The 19187-nt window shown below is 45.7% G+C and overlaps 1 protein-coding gene across 8 annotated transcripts in view; it reads right to left on the bottom strand.

Moving 5' to 3' along the window:
• agrn (agrin) overlaps positions 1–19187 on the bottom strand; it is a 188445-nt gene that overhangs the window by 43009 nt on the left and 126249 nt on the right. For all 8 annotated transcript variants that reach the window (XM_028992672.1, XM_028992677.1, XM_028992676.1 and 5 more), the window contains 3 exons: positions 11710–11931; positions 6935–7132; positions 4772–4972 (listed from right to left, as the gene is read on the bottom strand). In XM_028992672.1, the coding sequence (XP_028848505.1) occupies positions 4772–4972; positions 6935–7132; positions 11710–11931 (621 nt within the window). The remainder of the gene's footprint in view (positions 1–4771; positions 4973–6934; positions 7133–11709; positions 11932–19187) is intronic.

Raw genomic sequence — 19187 nt, 5'->3', positions numbered from 1 at the left:
GCCTTCCTATGGGAACCCGCAAACTTTCGCTGCCATCTTTTCTTTTCATCCATTCATCCATAATCATAACTCACTCATCACTGACTAGCTGGCCTAATCATCCCTAACTCAATCAGAACGCTGCTTGGTAGTTTTCTCTATCTTGAAGAAAAGAATGTTACTGTGTAATTTTCGTAAATTTGAAAGAACCCTTTGACTTTGAGTTTGCGATGGTAGTAGATATGGAGGACTGCACAATTAAGGCCAAAATGGTAAACACAAATATTTTTGGTTAAAATTGTCATATTGTTATCAATATTGTAATCATTATTTTAGGTAAAACACCATTTTAGCACTTTATATTTTAAACAAACAGTGAACAAGGCTTTCAGATCAAAATGAAACATCAAATAAAAGATTGGAACCCCATCCAAATATGGCGGTGATGTATCTATGTGTATAAATTTATGTTGTCACCTACTGCTCCCGACATTACGTCTCACTCTGTCACAATTTGAGGTTCTCGCCATGCTAGCGTTTACACCCTGGTGGTTGGCTGACTATTGGTTGAGAAAGTGCTTGAAAGTGTTCTATTGAAATGCAACAGAGCCTATTCAAATGTTTATATTGCCGCCAATCATATTAATGTAATTGTGGCAGATTACGAAGTGATCGTGAAAATTGGATTCACTGTAAAATTAATCAAATAATAGCTCCCCCCTGCTACACATCAACCAGAAGACCAGAAGGTCCCAGGTTCAATCTCTACTTACAACCTTTGTGTTTCTAAGCAAGAGCTTAAACCTGAGTGTCTCCAGGGGGACTAAGGGCATCTGATAAATCTGTAAATATATATAAATATATAATATGTATGTAAATATAAAATGTAAATGTAGCAAGCAACAGTGCCCTCAGTCACTCATTCACTCACTCATCACTAAACGCCTCATTCTCTACCTCATCAATGACTAACTCGTTCAACCTATTCATCACTAGCTCAGTTTTTCACTCACTCACGTAACCCTCTTTGACTTGATTTCTCACTTCTTCGCTCACTTACTTGCTTCAACAAATCACACATTCACTGGCATTCATAATAAGTCATTCATTTGGTGCCCTCCCACACTCGCATACTCTCACACACTCACTTACTCCCTGACTACCTGGCTCACTTGGTTGCTGTGACTCAGGGAGGCTTTTGACAGCATTTTGAGGCCATTCTCACTGCAGAGCTGTCAAGAGGATCTTCACTACAATGCATTAAGAGTGGGCTCACGTAACCGCACACACGCTGTGTTTAACGTAAACCCAACCCCGCTGGCATCAGTTCTATCTGATTAAATTGAAACCTTTTTGATTTTGAGGACACTATGGCGTGTGGTTGGCAAAATGGGCAGTAGGACGAGGTCAGCAGCGAGGAGGTTTCTTGGGAGGATTGCACCCCCACCATGCACGCGCTGATCAGCCATGAACTCTCGACTGGGAGAACGCAGATGCAGAAGACATCAGTAAAGACGAGGCGGACTAATGGGCGGATGCCGCAGGGTATGATCCACCCTCCGCACACTTCCTGACAAGCCGTGAGTCCTGCGTCATCCCCCCATCACTTCCGAGTCTGGGAAGAGGAAGTGGAAGTGACAGTGAGGAGGAGGACGATGGCTTTGTGGGGATAAACTGGTGGAACAGGGTGACAGGGAGGTTCCAGTCGGCAACTGCGCTGCCAGGCCTTCCTCTGCCTGCTGCAGAGAGCCCCCGTTATGGAGGGTGGGCCAGGCATGGGGATGTGCATCCATGCCACAAGGGAGAGGGCCTGCATGTCTCTCGTCCTGCTGGAGGCAGGCCTGTGTATTCCCACACATGGGCTGCACGTGCCTGGAAGGAAATGCCCTATGGTTTGGTGAATGGTCTCTGGGCAGTCTGGGACCAGCAGGGACATGCAGTGGTAGGGGTTGTATGTGCCCAGCACCACCCTGCTTTACGGTAAGCGCTCAGCCAGAGGGAGCCCCGGAGGACCAGCGATGCCTGCAGTGCTGGAGCCCTGTGGATGCTGCCTGCCGCCTCGCTGCTCCCCTTCTCAACCCCCGGTTGTGACAACATCAACACTCAGCCTTCCTGGAAGTTGCTAAAACAGCAGTAGGCGGATAGCAATTTTTTCCAAGTAAGAGGCACTTTTGGCCACCTGAGCCTATTTGTGCAAGCTAAGCAGCAGATGAACCCAAAAGGGGAGCAGAGCAGCATCCGTATTCAGCTCACACATGAAAAATAGAATAAATAAATAAATGGAGGGCTGAGGGGGTTCTAATTAGCTGCTCTACTTTGATGTCACTGCCACCCGCACCGAAGACGAACCTTTCAATTAGCCAACCCTGGCAAAGATGCCCTCATCAGCTATTCTCAAAGCACTTCCTTCTCTTTTCAGCCAATCGCATCCTAACAAGCGTCCATTTAGCCCAGGGATTTCCATTAAGACCAAAAAAATAAAAGAATGAGAAAAGGCTAAAGGAGCTGAAGAGAATAAAGGAGCAGCAGATGAACAGGAAAAAAAAGGTCTGAAGGATGAAAAAGAGACCGACGGAAAAAGAGAGAGAAGGAGAACAGGGTACAATGTGCTATGGGTTCAGAGGGGATGAGATGGAGTGAGAGCTGAAGTCAGAGGGACTCTTTTTCCCTCAACAAGACAGATACAGGGGACAGTAAGGCATCTGCTGACCTTCAGTCAGCTTGCTATCAATAACACACAGACACACATGACCCCTCAAAGTCAGAATGGTCATCCATCACCCATAACAAATACACAAGCACGCACAATCTGTTCCACACAGGCATTACAGATAACAGAAAAACACACTCACAAACTACACATTAAAAGAATGATAAATTAGTTTGAAATGTGAACAATACTAAATATCATAGATTTTTCATACACTGGCCTGCAAAGTTGTAACCCCCTGCTTTATGTTCCAAATTTGTTCAAAATGTCACCATGGAGCCTTGTTTGGCCATTCCCCTACAAGCCCACTGCACCCTCTACGCCTTAAGTCCAACCCATTCGCACCCAAAACCTCATGTTGTTGCAGCCCCGGATTCTGTTTAGTAAACGTGTAGCCAATTAAAATCCGCCCCTCCCCTCAGGTGATGGTGACCCCCCCACCCCCCCACCGACAGGGTGCTCCGTCAGTGTCTACAGCAAAGTTGGGCCTGAGCTGCCCGAGTGTGAAATTAAACAGGTGATAAATCCCCCAGTACGGCCGGGCCTGGGGGCGCCGTCATTTTTCATTACCGCCAAATAAAAGAGTGTGGAAAACGTACCCCATTTTTTCAGTGACTAATGAACACATTTTTTTTTTTTGGTGGCCGCTCTAAGTAAATGAATAAATCACTCCATTCACCTCTACCAGGGCGACTATAATACTTGGTTAACGCCCCCCCACGCACACTTACATATTTCCCTCCCTTCCCAATAACTATGTATAATTGAAAAAGGCCATATAATCAAGACTGTTTTCATGTTACCAGACCCACGTCAGTAACACTGTGACATTTTTATGGCATAACCAACCAAATAATGGAACATCAAAGCCTCATATCGCTCATTTGGAAGATTAACGGGGCGGCTGTGCATGCAACAACCGCTCCAGCTTGTGATATCCCTCCTGGACAGGAATGCTCCTATTTTCTGCCACTTTCTGTCCCTTTCCATCAGCGCCCTGGCAACATTATCCCAGTCTAAACTCCTATCACTGATGCCCTGTAAAATCTTAGCCCTCAGGCTCAGGGGAATGGCCGACATTGACCAGCCCTGTGTTCTCTGGCCCACTGAAACACAGGCCCCGGGCTGGCATTGTTTGAAGAGGTTTCAGCTCCAAGAGACAGACAAATGGCAAATGCCAGAGAGCGAGCGAGAAAGAAACACACACTTTGTTGTAGCGTGATAGGCCAGGCCAGGAGGAAAATGGATGGAGCGTGGATAAAGAAGTCAGCTGGTGCAGTGTGAATCACATGTAGGGTTTTGCTTGGGGGCATCAGCAGATGAGCATGATGTGTGTTGTGTTGTGTGTGTGCATAAGGCTCCCAGGCACAGACAGGGGTATGGCGCCAGCTTTCCACGCGGCGCATACGAAAGGTCAGCAGGCTCACAGAGGAAGCCCGCCCTCGAAACCCCAGAGGGGAGGCGGAGAAGTAGACAACGGGGTGCATTAGGTCTCATTCGGAGCCCGGGCTGACTCACATTTCCATCTTGGGCTCGCCGCTCACGCGTTCCCCCATCTCTATCACACCTTTCTTTTTACACTCGCCCTCCCCTCTCTCGCGGTAGGCAAGAGGAATCTGCTCCGCATTCACACCTCCACAGGCCTGGCGGTGATCTCATCTCCGACAGGCTGCAGCAGCGGGGAAAGCCCCTCCTACCTCTGCCCGGCGCTCTGATTAACAGATATGATATTTCCCCGCTGCACCGGTGGCCCATTTCTCTGCCGTAAAATGAGTTGGCGAAGCATGAGGAGCATTAAAGCTGACAGTGGCCAGGGGGGAAGGGCGGATTCAAAAGAGATGTAAAGACACACAACTCGTCTTAATGTTTTCTACAGTGGAGAGATCCGTAATGCTGCGGATTTGTGGCAAATAACTTTTCATGCTTTTCATGAAAGCATTTTCTCAGTCACTTGGAGTTACTGTCAATCAATTGTGATCAATTACATTCCAAACATGACACAAATGTGAAAAAGAATCACCCGGTGTTCCAGCAAGACTGAGTTGCTTGTAAAGAGTTAAAAAAGAGGGGCTTCAGACACACCTTCGTCACAGGTGCCAGACTTGGTGACAGAGATGATTTTCTTCTGGTGGCAGGATCTGCGCTGCAGCTCGCACTCATTGTCAAAGGTGGTGCCGTCACTGCCACAGACGGGTTTGTAGGGCCGATCCTGGCACTGCGGGCACTCGCACTTATCCTTCACACAGCGGGCGCCGAACACACACACCGTGCTGCCACATGTCTCTGGACGGGGCACAAAAAAAGAAACTCATTTACAAAAATATAATTAAATGCAATGAAAGGCTTCACACGCACAGCATATTCGAAGCGTATTAATCATTGTGGAGTGGTGCTTTTGGTTTTAAACTGGGATTTGTTGTTGGGGTCACACCCCCTCCCCACCCCCGGCAGCGACGACAATGATACATGCTCTGATACTCTGCTGAAAACAAGATCATCCACGCTGCTTTGCTGGCTAACTCCAGCTAGAACCTTCCGGCTATCTCAATGTATCAGTTAGGCAGGAATAAATTATTTGGTAAAATGAAAGCATTAAGATTAAATTAGAGCTATTTAAATTCAGTCACTACATGTTTATTCTTTTTTTCGTCCTGGCAGACTTACCAGTGACATCACCGACAGTGGTACAATACGTAATACGATACGTATTGTACGTATTGTGATGCCTAGGAAGTCCTGGGCTAGCTAGGTGATGCACATCACGTGCACACAAGGGTTCTAATCATGTTTGGTATGTTAGTTTGTCCCTCACATCCTTGTCCTCACAACATTGTTAATGTTATTTTTCAGTGTTTTCTTTTCATTTATTAAAATTCCCTTTTTCCTAAATGTCGAGTGTTTGTGTCTCCCCCTTTTCACCCCAACGTGGCATGACACCTATGAAACAAATTCTTATTACAGTTATACCCATTCCCATATATAGTATATATATTTTTACTACATACTATACTGGTATTGAACTACATTGCTATGCTAGTTCCTATTCCTGTATATTCTGCATCAGACTGCGACAGTAGCTGTGTGATTGTGTCGTGTGGATCTTTTTACTTTGTGGAGCTGTAGCATAAATGACAGTGTCTATAGAGCTGATCAGTCAATTACAGTACAATGACGTTAAGTGTATACTGACAAATTACCGGAGTGATACGAGCAGCGTAAGTGGCCTTATTTAATGTTTAGTTTTGTAAATTTGTACATTTTACAAGTTATTTAGGGTGTTGCCCTCAACAGTGACGGTGACATGGTAGGTCTCAAGTAATTACTTACTGTTTCTCAAGCTTTAATTGAGTGGGCTGTTTACAAAGCACATAAGACCTAAACCCATTTAAAAAGTGGTGTGTTCAAGAAATGCACGTTTCATGCAGTTTTACCAACACACATCCCAGCCTAAGGACCATCATTAAACCTTAAAACGATTATTACCTCAAACTATAACTGCACCATTTAATTGAGCTCATTACGCTACGGTGAGTCAGGCTTGCTGATTTCATTTTAAAATCTCCAGAAATACTTTACTTTCTTAATTTTAATTATTGTTGCATTGATGTAGATCTTTCACTTATTTACCATTGCTTTGCTTAACATTAGTCCTGCTTACAACAGACAGCAGCTCTGTGCAACATGCACAGCACAATTCTTAAACATGGATGTTATATTTAGCTGCTCTCGGTCTCAGTACAACAGATTATTGAGATAAAATTCTCAAGATAACACATAACGAGGATGACCAGATAGTCCATGTCAGTTGCACGATTCTGGAGCTACTAATGAAAAATGGAAGGGCTCCTCTGCTTGGCTAAAGGATTTTATTATTTTTGTGGACTGACTGGCATATTTCCTGGACAAAAAGACGTGAACAGCTGTTCCACATTAACATTAGTAACACGTGCTGGACATTGACTGTCTGATCCCCATAGATTTATGTGAAGCAAGTATTTCAGACATTTAAGCCTCCACATGCAGTCAGACAGAAAAATTCCAGAAAGGTCTAAAGTACAAAATTTTAAATTGATATGGTATTTGGTAATGAACACACACACAAAAAACATTACTGGCATCTAATTGGCTAATGTTGTTGACCTTTTCAGTCACATGATGATGAATGTTCGTGACTACAAATACATGGAAGAGGCTATGCAGCCATGTGGCGAATGTGAGGGTGTGTCTGGTGGTGTGAATACTCACTGCATTCCTCCCGGGCTACCACCTTCAGGTCCAGTTGTTTAGTGCAAGCTTTGACATTGAGTTTACACTCATTCTCGTATGTGACACCGTCGCTGCCACACACGGGCTGATGAATGTCCACACACTCGGTGGGGCACACACACTTTCCTGTCTGTCCATCGCAGATACCGCCGAAAGAACAGTTCAAGCAGGACTCGACTGTGGAGAGGAAATCGTCACATTAGAGGGCAGAGATATAGACTCGTCATGCTTCACGGTTATGTCTACTCTAAAAACACACACACACACACACACACACACACACACACACACACACACACACACACACACACACACACACACACACACACACACAGATTTAATATTGCTTGCGGGGGCTCTTGCTGGTCTGCCCGCCATAGCCGTCAAATTAGGCCACGACCAATCAGCAGTCACGCTTCACTCTCAAGTTGATGAAACTCTCAGGTCTGACTTCCCACAATGCACTGCACAGCATCAAATAAAACCACTCCAGTTTTGGTGTTATTATATGTGTGGATGCATCATTTTCACAACAGGATTAATAATCATTAGAAACATTGTGTGCAGATATACAATCATGGTTCCATTCAGAGTCCAATTCGGTTCCATCAACTCAACTGAGGGGACTATTTCTAGCCGATGCACAACGCGCATGTGATATATGTGATTTCAGGGAAATGTGTTCCTCCCGGGAGGGTGTGATCGTGCACAATGACAATTATACCTGCAAACCGCACAGAGCTACAGCAGCAATCACATTCAATTAAGAGGAGGGCAGTAACAGCCGCCGCTTATGTATGCAGCCTCCACCCACTGAGCAGTTAACGACCTGATTATTCCACATTAATAAAGTGGCCTATCTCCAGCCCCGCTCCCATTCAGGCGAACTCTGAGGACAACCCTGAGGGCCTTGATGGCGGCTCGCCCCATTAAAAACAGCCCCTTCTGCCGGCGCCCCGCTAAAGGCAGCTGGCGGCGTCTGATTGTAAATCAGAGCCGGCGGAGAGGCGGTGGCGTCCTCCTTTATCAGACCTGCGAGCCACGATAACGGCCCAGGCTTTATCTCCCCCACCTGCTAACATCGGTGATGGTCTGCTTTTGCCGCTATAATGTGCCCAAATACAACACACTCCCCTGAGAAGAGAGAAGTGGATTTAAAAAAAAAAATCGCCATGCCATGAAACACTGAATAAACTGAAAAAAAAAAGCCATGTTTAAGTAGCAAAAAAGCAAAGTGTGCCTTTTTTAAAGTAGCAATGTATGTTATTTCCTCCTGGTTTAGGTAGTAATGTAAGCTATTTACACGTATAGTGAAAATAGCAATGGCTGTCATTTACTCCCTGTTTATGCTCTATTGTAGGTACCATTGCAGTGGTATGCCAATATACACACCGGAGAATGTAGCACCGGTGCTATGCCTTGGTGTAGCTAGCAATCCAAGCCATTTACAGTAATGGTGATAGCCTGTTGTAAGTAGCAGTGAGCACTATTTGCACTTTGGTGCAGGTAGCAATGCATGATATTTATGCACAGCTTTGTATGCTACTCACAGTCCACAGTGTTTTAAATTAGCGATGTCAGAGTTGCTGAGTTTGTGGTTTGCTAAACATTATTGTCCCCATAGGGCAAAATGTCTTGGAGCAACATAATGTGAATACATCTTGAACAGAACAATGGCCAACGTTTCTGAGAGTCTGTGGAGAATTTAGAAACTGAGGCCTTGTACATGACCTTTGTTTGCAGCCACTACTAAGCATGCACACTATTTTAATTTTTTAATTAAATCGATGCAAATAAGCTGATTGTGTGGCCAGTATTTGTGCAAACAGATGTTGGTAATTTATTTATTTTTATCCAAGAAATAAAAGGAGATCAGGGTTAAACAGAACCGGAGAAACAGAAAGCGGAGATGGAGAGAGGAGCCCACCGATGTTGGTGGATGAAGGTGGTTCTTCTTCAGGTGTGTGTGCTGTGTGAGTTGTTGTGAGGTGTGGGATCTTCAGCATTTTACAGGGAAAGCAGTGGGGGGAAATGGCAGCACTTCCTTCCCGGCGGTAGTCATTCTGAACCCCTCCCTCCTCTCCATGTGTGATTCATCTTTTATATACCTCCATCTCTCTCACACTCTCTCTCTCTTTTTCAATGACTCCCGCTGCTTGCCGATCGCATGTGACCTATATTCCCAAAGCTACAAATACATATCATGTGAAAACACATTTTTTAAAAGACGCTCCTGCTCTCTCATCTCGCTGTAAAACATCTACGAGTTGCATCTTCTCAGCGTGTATGATATCCCTCCCGGTGCAGCAGTCCCATCTCATCCTGCTAGACAAGGTCACCTGCCACTCACACATTTAAAGAATATAAATGAATAATAAAGAGCGGCAGTCATATCACTTTCAGACCACACCTGAGCTGTGAAGATAAGGACGCTTTATGGCATTTCCGCTCCTGAGCAAATAAATAAATGTCCATATCTGCATAGGTCAAGTATCAAAGCCTATGCCTTGCGGCCGTCTTGAGGGTTCTGGGGTTTTGAACTACCAGCCTGGGAGTTGTATTAACATTGCATTGCTTGAATTACGCTAGATTCAAATTGGTATTTTGCATCACATCACACATGTTTGGCTTAATTGACAACATATATAATGCATTTTACACTTTAATAAATCTTCCTTCTGTCTTCCACTGTATCTTTTCCTGATATATTACAAGTAGAGCACTTGGGGAAATTCACAGCCACTAGTCTGCCAACCTGTATGCTTGAATTAAAACACAGGAAAACTGGTACAGTAGTGGCATGGTCCTGAAGTTTCTTTCACTCCAATCACATTAATGATGTTTGATGACACCCTTGTGTACAAGGTGTATTAGCGTAGAGAACAGATGGAAATGGAGCCTTGTGACATATTGACCGGGTGGGGTTTTCATCATCCAGAAGGGAAAACAAGTGTGTGTGAGCATTCAATCTTCGCTATAGACTCCTCCCCTTCATTTAGAAAAACCAAATTCAAGTTTGTCATCTGGGTTTCAGAAATATGATTATTTGTGCAAATCATGGGATAATTTGGGGCAAAACAGAGATGTGCCGGTACACCACTGGGTACCTGTAAAATGTATAAATATTATTTTTCTCATACTCAATCCCACATCTGCAGGTCCATCTGGCTACAGTGACAGATTGGCATTTATGTCCGTGACTACAGAGTATGGCTTTGTTCAGAGGTACACACAGATGGGAGGTCAGAAACAGTTTCCTAAGGGGGGTCAACTATTGCCCTGACCTTTACTTGCCTGACACATGCTTGCCTGGGTGAGGCTGCGTCTTCGAAACACACACCATTTATTACCCAGATGTGTAATAAAGTCTCCCCGAAGTACCAGAGGAGAACCAGAGGAAACACAAGCTCACGTTATATGTGTAAGAAACTAAGAATTGTTCTAAATTTGATCTGCGGCAGTGGTGGCCTACCAGGTTAGAAAATGGACCAGTAATCAGAACGTTGCCAGATCGAATCCTGAACCGTCAAGTACTGTCCCCACACGCTGCTCCCCGGGCGCCTTTCATGGCTGTCCACTGCTCACCAAGGGTGATGGTTAAAAGCAGAGGACACATGCACAGTGTGCTTTCACTTCACATTTTTCATCTAAATCAGTAGTGCTACTAATTAACAAAATGTGATGAATATTTGGTGAATATCTGAATAATGAACATAAGGCTCAGTAGATGCTGGAAAAACAATGAACCAGAAGACTACAGAGTCACAGGTTCAAATCCCACTTACTACCATTGTGTCCCTGAGCAAGACACTTAACCCTAAAATTGCTCCAGGGGGACTGTCCCTGTAACTACTGATTGTAAGTCGCTCTGGATAAGATAAGATAAATGTAAAAACAAGAAAATAACATAAAAAGCAGGATAATAAAAACAACAATATTTTAGATATTTTGGCCACAGAAATTATATCTAACCAGCAGTGGTCCTGTGACCCAAAACTGACCGCTGAAGAACATCTGTCATCTGTAAGGCTACTCATGCCAGATCTAGCAATGGGGTGAATGTTTTCCTAATGTAGAACTCCTGCTTCTTCCCTGCACCCTATGTCTGTGCGGCATCTGTCGGGAGGTTCTCTCAATACAGGAATTAACATCTGACCCACACAGTGGTGTTCAGGGCTGCTGGTATCTGATGACCCTGAACTCACTGTAGGCTGCCCGCTCTGTGTAATCACTCACAGTATAAAGTCCCACTGCGCATAAAGCCAGGTGGGGGCACCATGCCAATAAATACAAAACAGCAGGAAAGGACTCTGTTGAGTGGGGAAGCGAAGGAGAAGACAAAGTCACAATGGCGAGACAGGTCTTCGTAGCACTTTTGTCGCTGCAGGCAAGATGAAGGCAAGATTCAGTTAAGTGTCATGTTTTCGTGGCCCACACTACTCTGGCTGCACTAAAGGGCACTTCCAAAGACAACCACTTGTTATTTAGACACAAGACAGCACCAAACCCGGCAGTTTCTGTTTGCTTAAAAGCCCCCATCGCTATTGGCTGGCTGTGCTTTTATGGCAAAGCGCAGAGCTTTTCTGATCCAAAGTGGCCACTCTGCACAGTGCTTTCAAACATGCTTGGAGTGAGACCCCTATCCCCCCAATCCCCTTAAAAAAGACTCAAGTAATGTGGCTCACACAGTTTGTTTATGTGGCTGTGCTGAGTGATGGGTGGAAGGTGAATCGGCGTGAGGCCGGAAAGCTTACCACATGGTCCCGGACGCAGGACGTGGATCTCCTTCTGCAGGGCGCAGCTCATCGCATGCATCTCACACCGGCTGCCGTAAGTCTGGCCGTCGCTGCCGCACACGGGCTCGCGCGCCTGTGGGCACGCGTTGGGGCACTCGCAGACAGGCTCTCCGTTCTGAACCACGCACGCCGCGCCAAAGTGGCACTTCTTCTTCAGGCACGGGCTGGGCATGTCCAGATCTGCCCCGGAGCAAAAAGCACAGTCAGCGCGGAAAAACCGACAACAAATCCAGAGAGAGAGAAGGATTGGGGGGGGGAACAAAAGGAGAAAAGACACAAAAACACAAACAAACCAAAAAAAAAAAATCATGAACCACAGGGGTCACATTGGTAAGACGGACAGGGCCAGGTTACGTCAATGGCAGTGTCCATCATTCTTTTTGTCTCCAAACCACAAAACATCCAGTCTCGATGCAAGCACAAAGCTCTGCTGCATGCCTGACGCATGCCCGACCTCTCACATGCATGGGGTGCATTCAGAGGAAACTCCAGCTGGTGAACGGGAGCTGTGTGGCTGGAAAAAGGCCCATGGGAGTGAGTTTTTTTTTTTTATTTCAAACCTCCTTCAGTTTCTCTTTTGTGCCTCTGTGAAAACGCTATGATTTACACATAGAGTTAAAACAGCAAAGCGAGAGCGCCCGCTAACCAGGCTCCTTGTGACAACAGAGAAAATGATTTAAGAAAAAAGGAAGTAGAGACAGAGAGAGAGAGAGAGAGAGAGAGAGAGAACAACAAACAACACGAAAAAGGGGGAGAAAGAGCCAGGACGAAGCTCAGAAGTCAGCTCTGTGGTTAATAATTGAGAAGGCTGTGCAGCTCAGCTCACAAACATCACAGGGTGAGTAGCTCCCTCTTTTCTGTCTTTTCCATCTCTGGCTGCAGAGCTGCAGCTTCATTAAGAGTTGGAGCCATTAGAACCAAGAACTGAGTCCTACGGACAAGGTAAACGAGTCCGGGGCGAACAGGTCGGGTCTTTTATGGAGAGTGGCAGCCAGGACGTCCAAGGGTCACAGGAAATGACATCACCTCCACAAACACCAAACCACCTGGAAATGGGCTCATCACAAGGTTGGAAACCTTGTGACTTGTGTTCTAAAATTAAATGAACAACAAGAAACCGAGGGACGGAAATGGATCGAGTCTGAAGAGTGTGTTGTGGTGTGCGTCCTGAGTGAAGGAACGTGCCACCTTTACCCACAACCCCTGGCAGTGTTATCAGAACTCTCTCTCCCCCCTGTCTGCGCTGCCCGTTGTGATATCATTATGGTAATTACCCCGGGATTAGACGCCATCACGCTGACTGTTCGGCGTAAGAGCGCGCGTGTCATTACCGATGCAGGCTGGTGCCTCCTCCCGTCGCCGGCAGATAAATCACCATCAAAATAAACCGCATCCGGCAGCATGACGCTCTTCCATCTTCCTCTAACAGCGGGGAGACACACAGTAGACCCGCGGTGACACATATGGACGAGGCCATGCTTCATCAGCCCACCAGCGAATAAAGGACAACTTATAAACGGGGATCTCTACCCTCCACCAGTCAGAAACACATCTGGACTCTGCATGCCTTTAGGCTGATAATGGTGCACAACTTCAAACCAAAATGTCTTCTGGGCATCAAGGAAAGGATCAACTCAAACTGAATGGTGCAGCAGGTTATTTGCAGGCCATGAAGAGAGATGAAGGATCAGAATAGGTCGGATCAGAATAGTCTTGATGGTAACATGAAAGCATGTTGTAAGTCGCTCTGGTGGTAGGTAGTAGTCTAGTGGGTAACACACTCGCCTATGAACCAGAAGACCCGGGTTCAAATCCCACTTACTACCATTGTGTCCCTGAGCAAGACACTTAACCCTAAATTGCTCCAGGGAGACTGTCCCTGTAATACTGATTGTAAGTCGCTCTGGATAAGGGCGTCTGATAAATGCTGTAAATGTAAATGTAAATAAGGCCGTTTGCCAAATGCCATAAATGTGAAAAAATATGTAAATGTCTTGGCGAAGCCTCAACCTCCACTCCACCAGACAATGATGGCGGTTTGGTATTTTAGGTCAGGCTTTACTCTACTGCTGTAGCTACTCCTGCCAAGACCCAAGGTCATGTGGTGGTGTCTTTTTTGTAGTGTAAGTCTCCTAACCGCTCTACACATTCCCTGTTGAGGGGCTCAGACACAGCAGGAGGGGGGCGCAGGGAGAAATTCCCCTCCCAGGCCACCCCCCCGTCCCTTCCATAACCCCGTTTCAAGTCCCCATCTAAGCTCAGATAGATTAGGTCTGTGCTCCTGCTGGGATTTCGCCACGAGGAGGGGGACGCTCGCTGCATTAAAAAAAAAAAAAAACACACACACACACACACTCACACACACACACACACACACACACACACACACACACACACTTCATGCTGCCAAGCGGCCAGCGATGGGGGGCCATTGGAGGCCGGCTCCGCCCGGACCTGCTGGGATTGTGCAAGGAATACAAACTTAACACTGATCCCCTCCAGGCCGAGACAGAGTGCGGTCACAGCAGAGGACAGACACCCTCAGCTCGCACCGCGACACAGGACTATTGATTTCCATGTCGCGGGAACAGGCGTGAAAAATGCTTTGAATCGGCACACGAATATGTAAACAGCGCAACTGTGGCGAATTTTTTTTTTTTTTTAATCACAGATCTGCCACGTGCGTCTACGAGTGGAGCGGCGGGCCGGGTCGGGCGGTGCCGCGAGTGATGAAGGCTCCTCAGCAAATGTGCACGGGCCTTCAGAAAGGTTCCCCGACCCACTTCTCAGGGCCCGCCTTCCTAAAGTGCAACTGCAGCTGCCGATAACGCTTTGTCTCCCCGACTCTTTTGTTTCCCTCCCCCGGAAAGAGAAACAAATGATGAAAGAATTGCTGTTTTTTAAAAAGAAATCTTTTTTTCTTCAATCCTTTCTTTGCCTCGTCTGGAGGGGTAATGCCTTCTGAGCTATTAAGTCGAGGCAAGAAAAAATTAAATGACATGCAGAGGCGATTACAGACTTTGTAAAACTTCTGGAAGTACAGACAGGCTTTGGTAATTGAGACGGCTTGTGCATTCTATGCCATTTTTTTTATTTTTTCTTTTTTTACACGACGGAAGCGTTCTGCCGTTCCCTCGTTCTCTAGCAACGGCAGCTCCAGATGTAGACGTCTGACAGCCATATGCCTCCACGGACCGCTGACGAGTGCCAGCACCCTCACTCAAACACACGTCTGATGTTTTGGGCTGGTTTGGGAGAGATAAGAAATCGTGAGTCACGATTTGTTCGAGAGGGAACAGATTTGTGATCATTGCAAATAAACAACGAGCGAGTGAGCCGGTGAGTGTGCCATTGTAAGCAGACACAGTTTGCAGCATTATGTGGCTTTAGATGGAGCGCTGGCCAGAACCTTTGAATACAGTACAGGCCAAAAGTTTGGACACACCTTCTCATTCAGTGGGTTTTCTTTATTTTCATGACCATTTATGTTGGTAGATTCTCACTGAAGGCATCAAAACTATGAATGAACACATGTGGAGTTATGTACTTAACAAAAAAAGGTGAAATAACTGAAAATATGTTTTATATTCTAGTTTCTTCAAAATATCCACCCTTTGCTCTGATTACTGCTTTGCACACTCTTGGCATTCTCTCGATGAGCTTCAAGAGGTCGTCACCTGAAATGGTTTTCCAACAGTCTTGAAGGAGTTCCCAGAGGTGTTTAGCACTTGTTGGCCCCTTTACCTTCACTCTGTGGTCCAGTTCACCCCAAACCATCTCGATTGGGTTCAGGTCCGGTGACTGTGGAGGCCAGGTCTCCACTTTTTGTTAAGTACATAACTCCACATGTGTTCATTCATAGTTTTGAGAAATTCTGAGAAGAACTGGAAAGTCTCTTGGTTCACTTTCCCTGGTTGAATAACCTGCACCCACAAAGAACTGATTATAATAAATAGAGTTAATTACCTAAAACTAAACCATAATAGACATAATTTTAATGACTACAATGTGTCTATAGCAAAAAAATGCTGTTTTGTCAAAAGATTATGACTAAATCGTGTCAGAATTAAGACGGGAAGCTTTTTCTTTTCAACGTTTGATCTTCTACTCCCTTCATTTTCTCTTCTGTTCTCGACTGCATTAATTATTGTAAAACTCTGCTGTGATAAAGCCCAATGGGATTTAAATGCCTGCCAGATGCGAGAGTTGGCAAAGTGGCGCACGCTGATACTTAGAGCCATCAAATGGCAGGCTTGCAATCGGCCGTCTCCCACCCGCGTGGAGCGGATTCTTTCGACTGCAGTTGATTAGCCTGGACTAAAAGAGTACGTCTGACATCACAACAATAATTTCAGCATTAACCTGTCTTATCCAGCAGTCAGACTGTAGCTGGGGGAGCGCCGCACAGTGGGGGGGGTCAAAAGACCCCTGGAAATGGAGCACGGCCAGCAAAATCGCTTCAGTCACCACCGTACACAACGCTTCAACGTAAACGCAGGATATTATTCCGGAGAGTGGCTCTTACATGAAGAGAGCTCATACATATGCAGATTGGAATCTACCCAGAACCCTCTGGTGTCGGTGCTTACCAAGATACGCGCCACGTTCATGGGCAAACACGCACACACACACATACACTCACAGACGCTCTCTCACTCGAGGTGGAACATTTATTGGCGTGTAGGAAGGGCTGGAGAGAGGGTGACAGAAGAGGAAATATTAGCTTACGTCTGAGAAGAAGTTGAGCCCAGGCTTCATATTCATTTTCATATCGAACGGCCGAGGAGCACCTGCTCCACCTGCGGCACCACCTCCTGCACCAGGTATGACACAAACCTCTTGCACCAGCTATAGAAGGTTGCTGGTTCGAATCCCGAGCCGCCAAGGTGCCACTGAGGCGCCACTGAGCAAGGCACCGTCCCCACACACTGCTCCCCGGGCGCCTGTCATGGCTGCCCAATGCTCACTAAGGGTGATGGTTAAAAGCAGAGGACACATTTCATTGTGTGCACCGTGTGCTGTGCTGTGTATCACAATGACAATCACTTCACTTCACCTACTGCACCAGCTACAGAACCACCGATGCACCACTGCTTGCAGCGCCTATAGCACCACCTATTGCACTAGCTACAATGCACATACATCAGCACCATCTACTGCACCAGCTATAGTGCTACCCGAGCACCACCTGTTGAATCATCTATGGCATGAGCTACTCTACCACCCCCCCGCTGCACCACCTAAAGCACAAAAAATGGCTTCTGTTGCACCACCTACGGAACCAGCTACAGTTCTGCCGGCGGCACCATCTGCAGCACCACCTAACATGTTCATCTAAGCAGATGCCAAGCAGGGATTTACAGCATAGCAAAGACATATTATTTGAATCACATATACACACAGATGCACACACGCACGCATGTGGACTTATGGGTCTCCAGTGGACCAGTGTGACCCAGATATCCTCCCCGCAATGGCGTGTTCAGCACAGGGTCACGCTAAATCTGAAACAGGGCCCCTGGCCTTCTGATGAGTTTGCTGTAATTGGATTCATTACTGGCATCTCTCGCAGCCCTAAGAAGTTCAGTGGGTGCTTAGCCGGTTATTGTTTTTCCGAGAATAATCAGTATGGTGTCATTTCTCCTGGAGATGCAATTCAAATAAAACAAGTTAATGATACATATTAATCAGAGCAGCCTGTCACCTGCGTCACCTGCGCTTCACATAGACCCTTCTCATCGACACAGACCTCTTTCTTTTAAACACACATGCACAGAACTAAAGTGTGTGTGTATTGGTTGGGGATGGTATCTTTTTATTTTAAGATTCAGGTTTTAGGTTTTCAGATTCGATATTCTGTACTTCACAAGCTACTGCAACCACCGAGCATCAGCATTCTGTTTCATTCAGGAAAAAAGTGACCCAGCATCCAGGAAATATGGGCTGCAATCTGAAGGACCTGAAAGTTCACTAGTCTCTTCCTGTATGGCTTACCCCACATGGTCTTGGGCTGGAATGGAGAAAAGGAAAGGGGAACCCGAGAGAAAATGTCAGAAATGAGAGGCTGTCAGCCGTTCACCCACATAACAGAACATCTGACAGCCCTGAGAGAGTTCAGCGCCGCCGTGGTAGCCTCTGGTCCTTTGACATCAGGAGGCTACTGATGGGGTCGCAGGAATGATATAATGGGACTGACATGGTATTATCTATGTGCCTGAACACACGGCTTCTCGAATGTCAGGGTGTGACGTCACATTGTCTGTCAATGGCACTCACACTGCTTCTATTTGAGCAACATTTTGGGTGGGTGTTGTAATTACCCAACAAAATCATTTGTTCACCCACATTCTTTTTCACATTCTATGCAGCACAAACAGTATAACAATGCTATAACAATGTTATTTCCCCATCTTTGCTCCATAACACATGAAAGTTTCTTGAAACACATTCCAGAGCCACATTTGGTGTGGTTCAGACACATTTAGGGAACAAAGTCAACCTAACTTTGAAATGATTGCATTTTCTCCTTTTCTCGCCACTTTGTACTACATGCACGTGATTATATGTTGTACATGTGTATAAACTGTCTACTCTGATCACACGCTCTTGTGTTGTCAGGTTGGCAACACCTAGTTACAGCGTCAGTAATGATAAGTACATTTCATGAAAAGTTCTAACTCTTTACAACTCTTTACTTTGTCTTAAAGATAAAACAAATTAAAATAATTGAAAACTGCAGCATTTGTTCCAGGAATGTTGGAACTGGCATAAGACCAGCAGCAGAAGTGGAAAGTTCCAGTTAAGAAAGTATAAGTCATCATCCATATTTCTATTACATCCAGGCGACTTTTTAACTCAATTCTTCAGCCAAGATGTTCAGCTAATTACTGAAATCTTCTGAGTCAACGGGAGGATAGCAGCATGGGCACGTTTGGCACGTTTTTCTTTTTTAAAACCTCCTCTGTATTATAAGATTAAAGCAGGTTTGGTAATTGGTTTAACCGCTTGGATGAAGAATAGAGTCTGGCTGGAACAAAATTATGATGAGGACCTTTGTATCCTGAACATTTGACTTCTGTCTGGTTATGTCCCTGTTGCAAATAGCCAAATGTTACTATAAGGCATTCAAGGCAGGAAAACAAACACACCATCTCACTTTTCTCACTGACGGAAACTCGCTGGTATGACACTCATCCTGCTGTCTGGGGTAGAATATGGAGAGGAGGATGAGTGACAACTGTCATTAATGAAGACTGCGTTCTGGATGACAGAAATAATTAAACACCAACAAAAAGGGTAGTTAGTTTCTTTTCATCAATACACCAAGAACCACTACAGCAATCTACTTCTATAAATCCTGAGAGCACCTTTGACCTTTCACTAGCAAGCCAGCCCCACACTAGAGCTAAACAGTGCCCTTCCTGTCTTGCTCTCAC

Source organism: Denticeps clupeoides, chromosome 10 (assembly GCF_900700375.1).
Source record: "Denticeps clupeoides chromosome 10, fDenClu1.1, whole genome shotgun sequence".
Lineage (NCBI taxonomy): Eukaryota > Metazoa > Chordata > Actinopteri > Clupeiformes > Denticipitidae > Denticeps > Denticeps clupeoides.
Note: the sequence above shows the minus strand (reverse complement) of the source record. Positions and strands in the feature narration are given on the sequence as shown.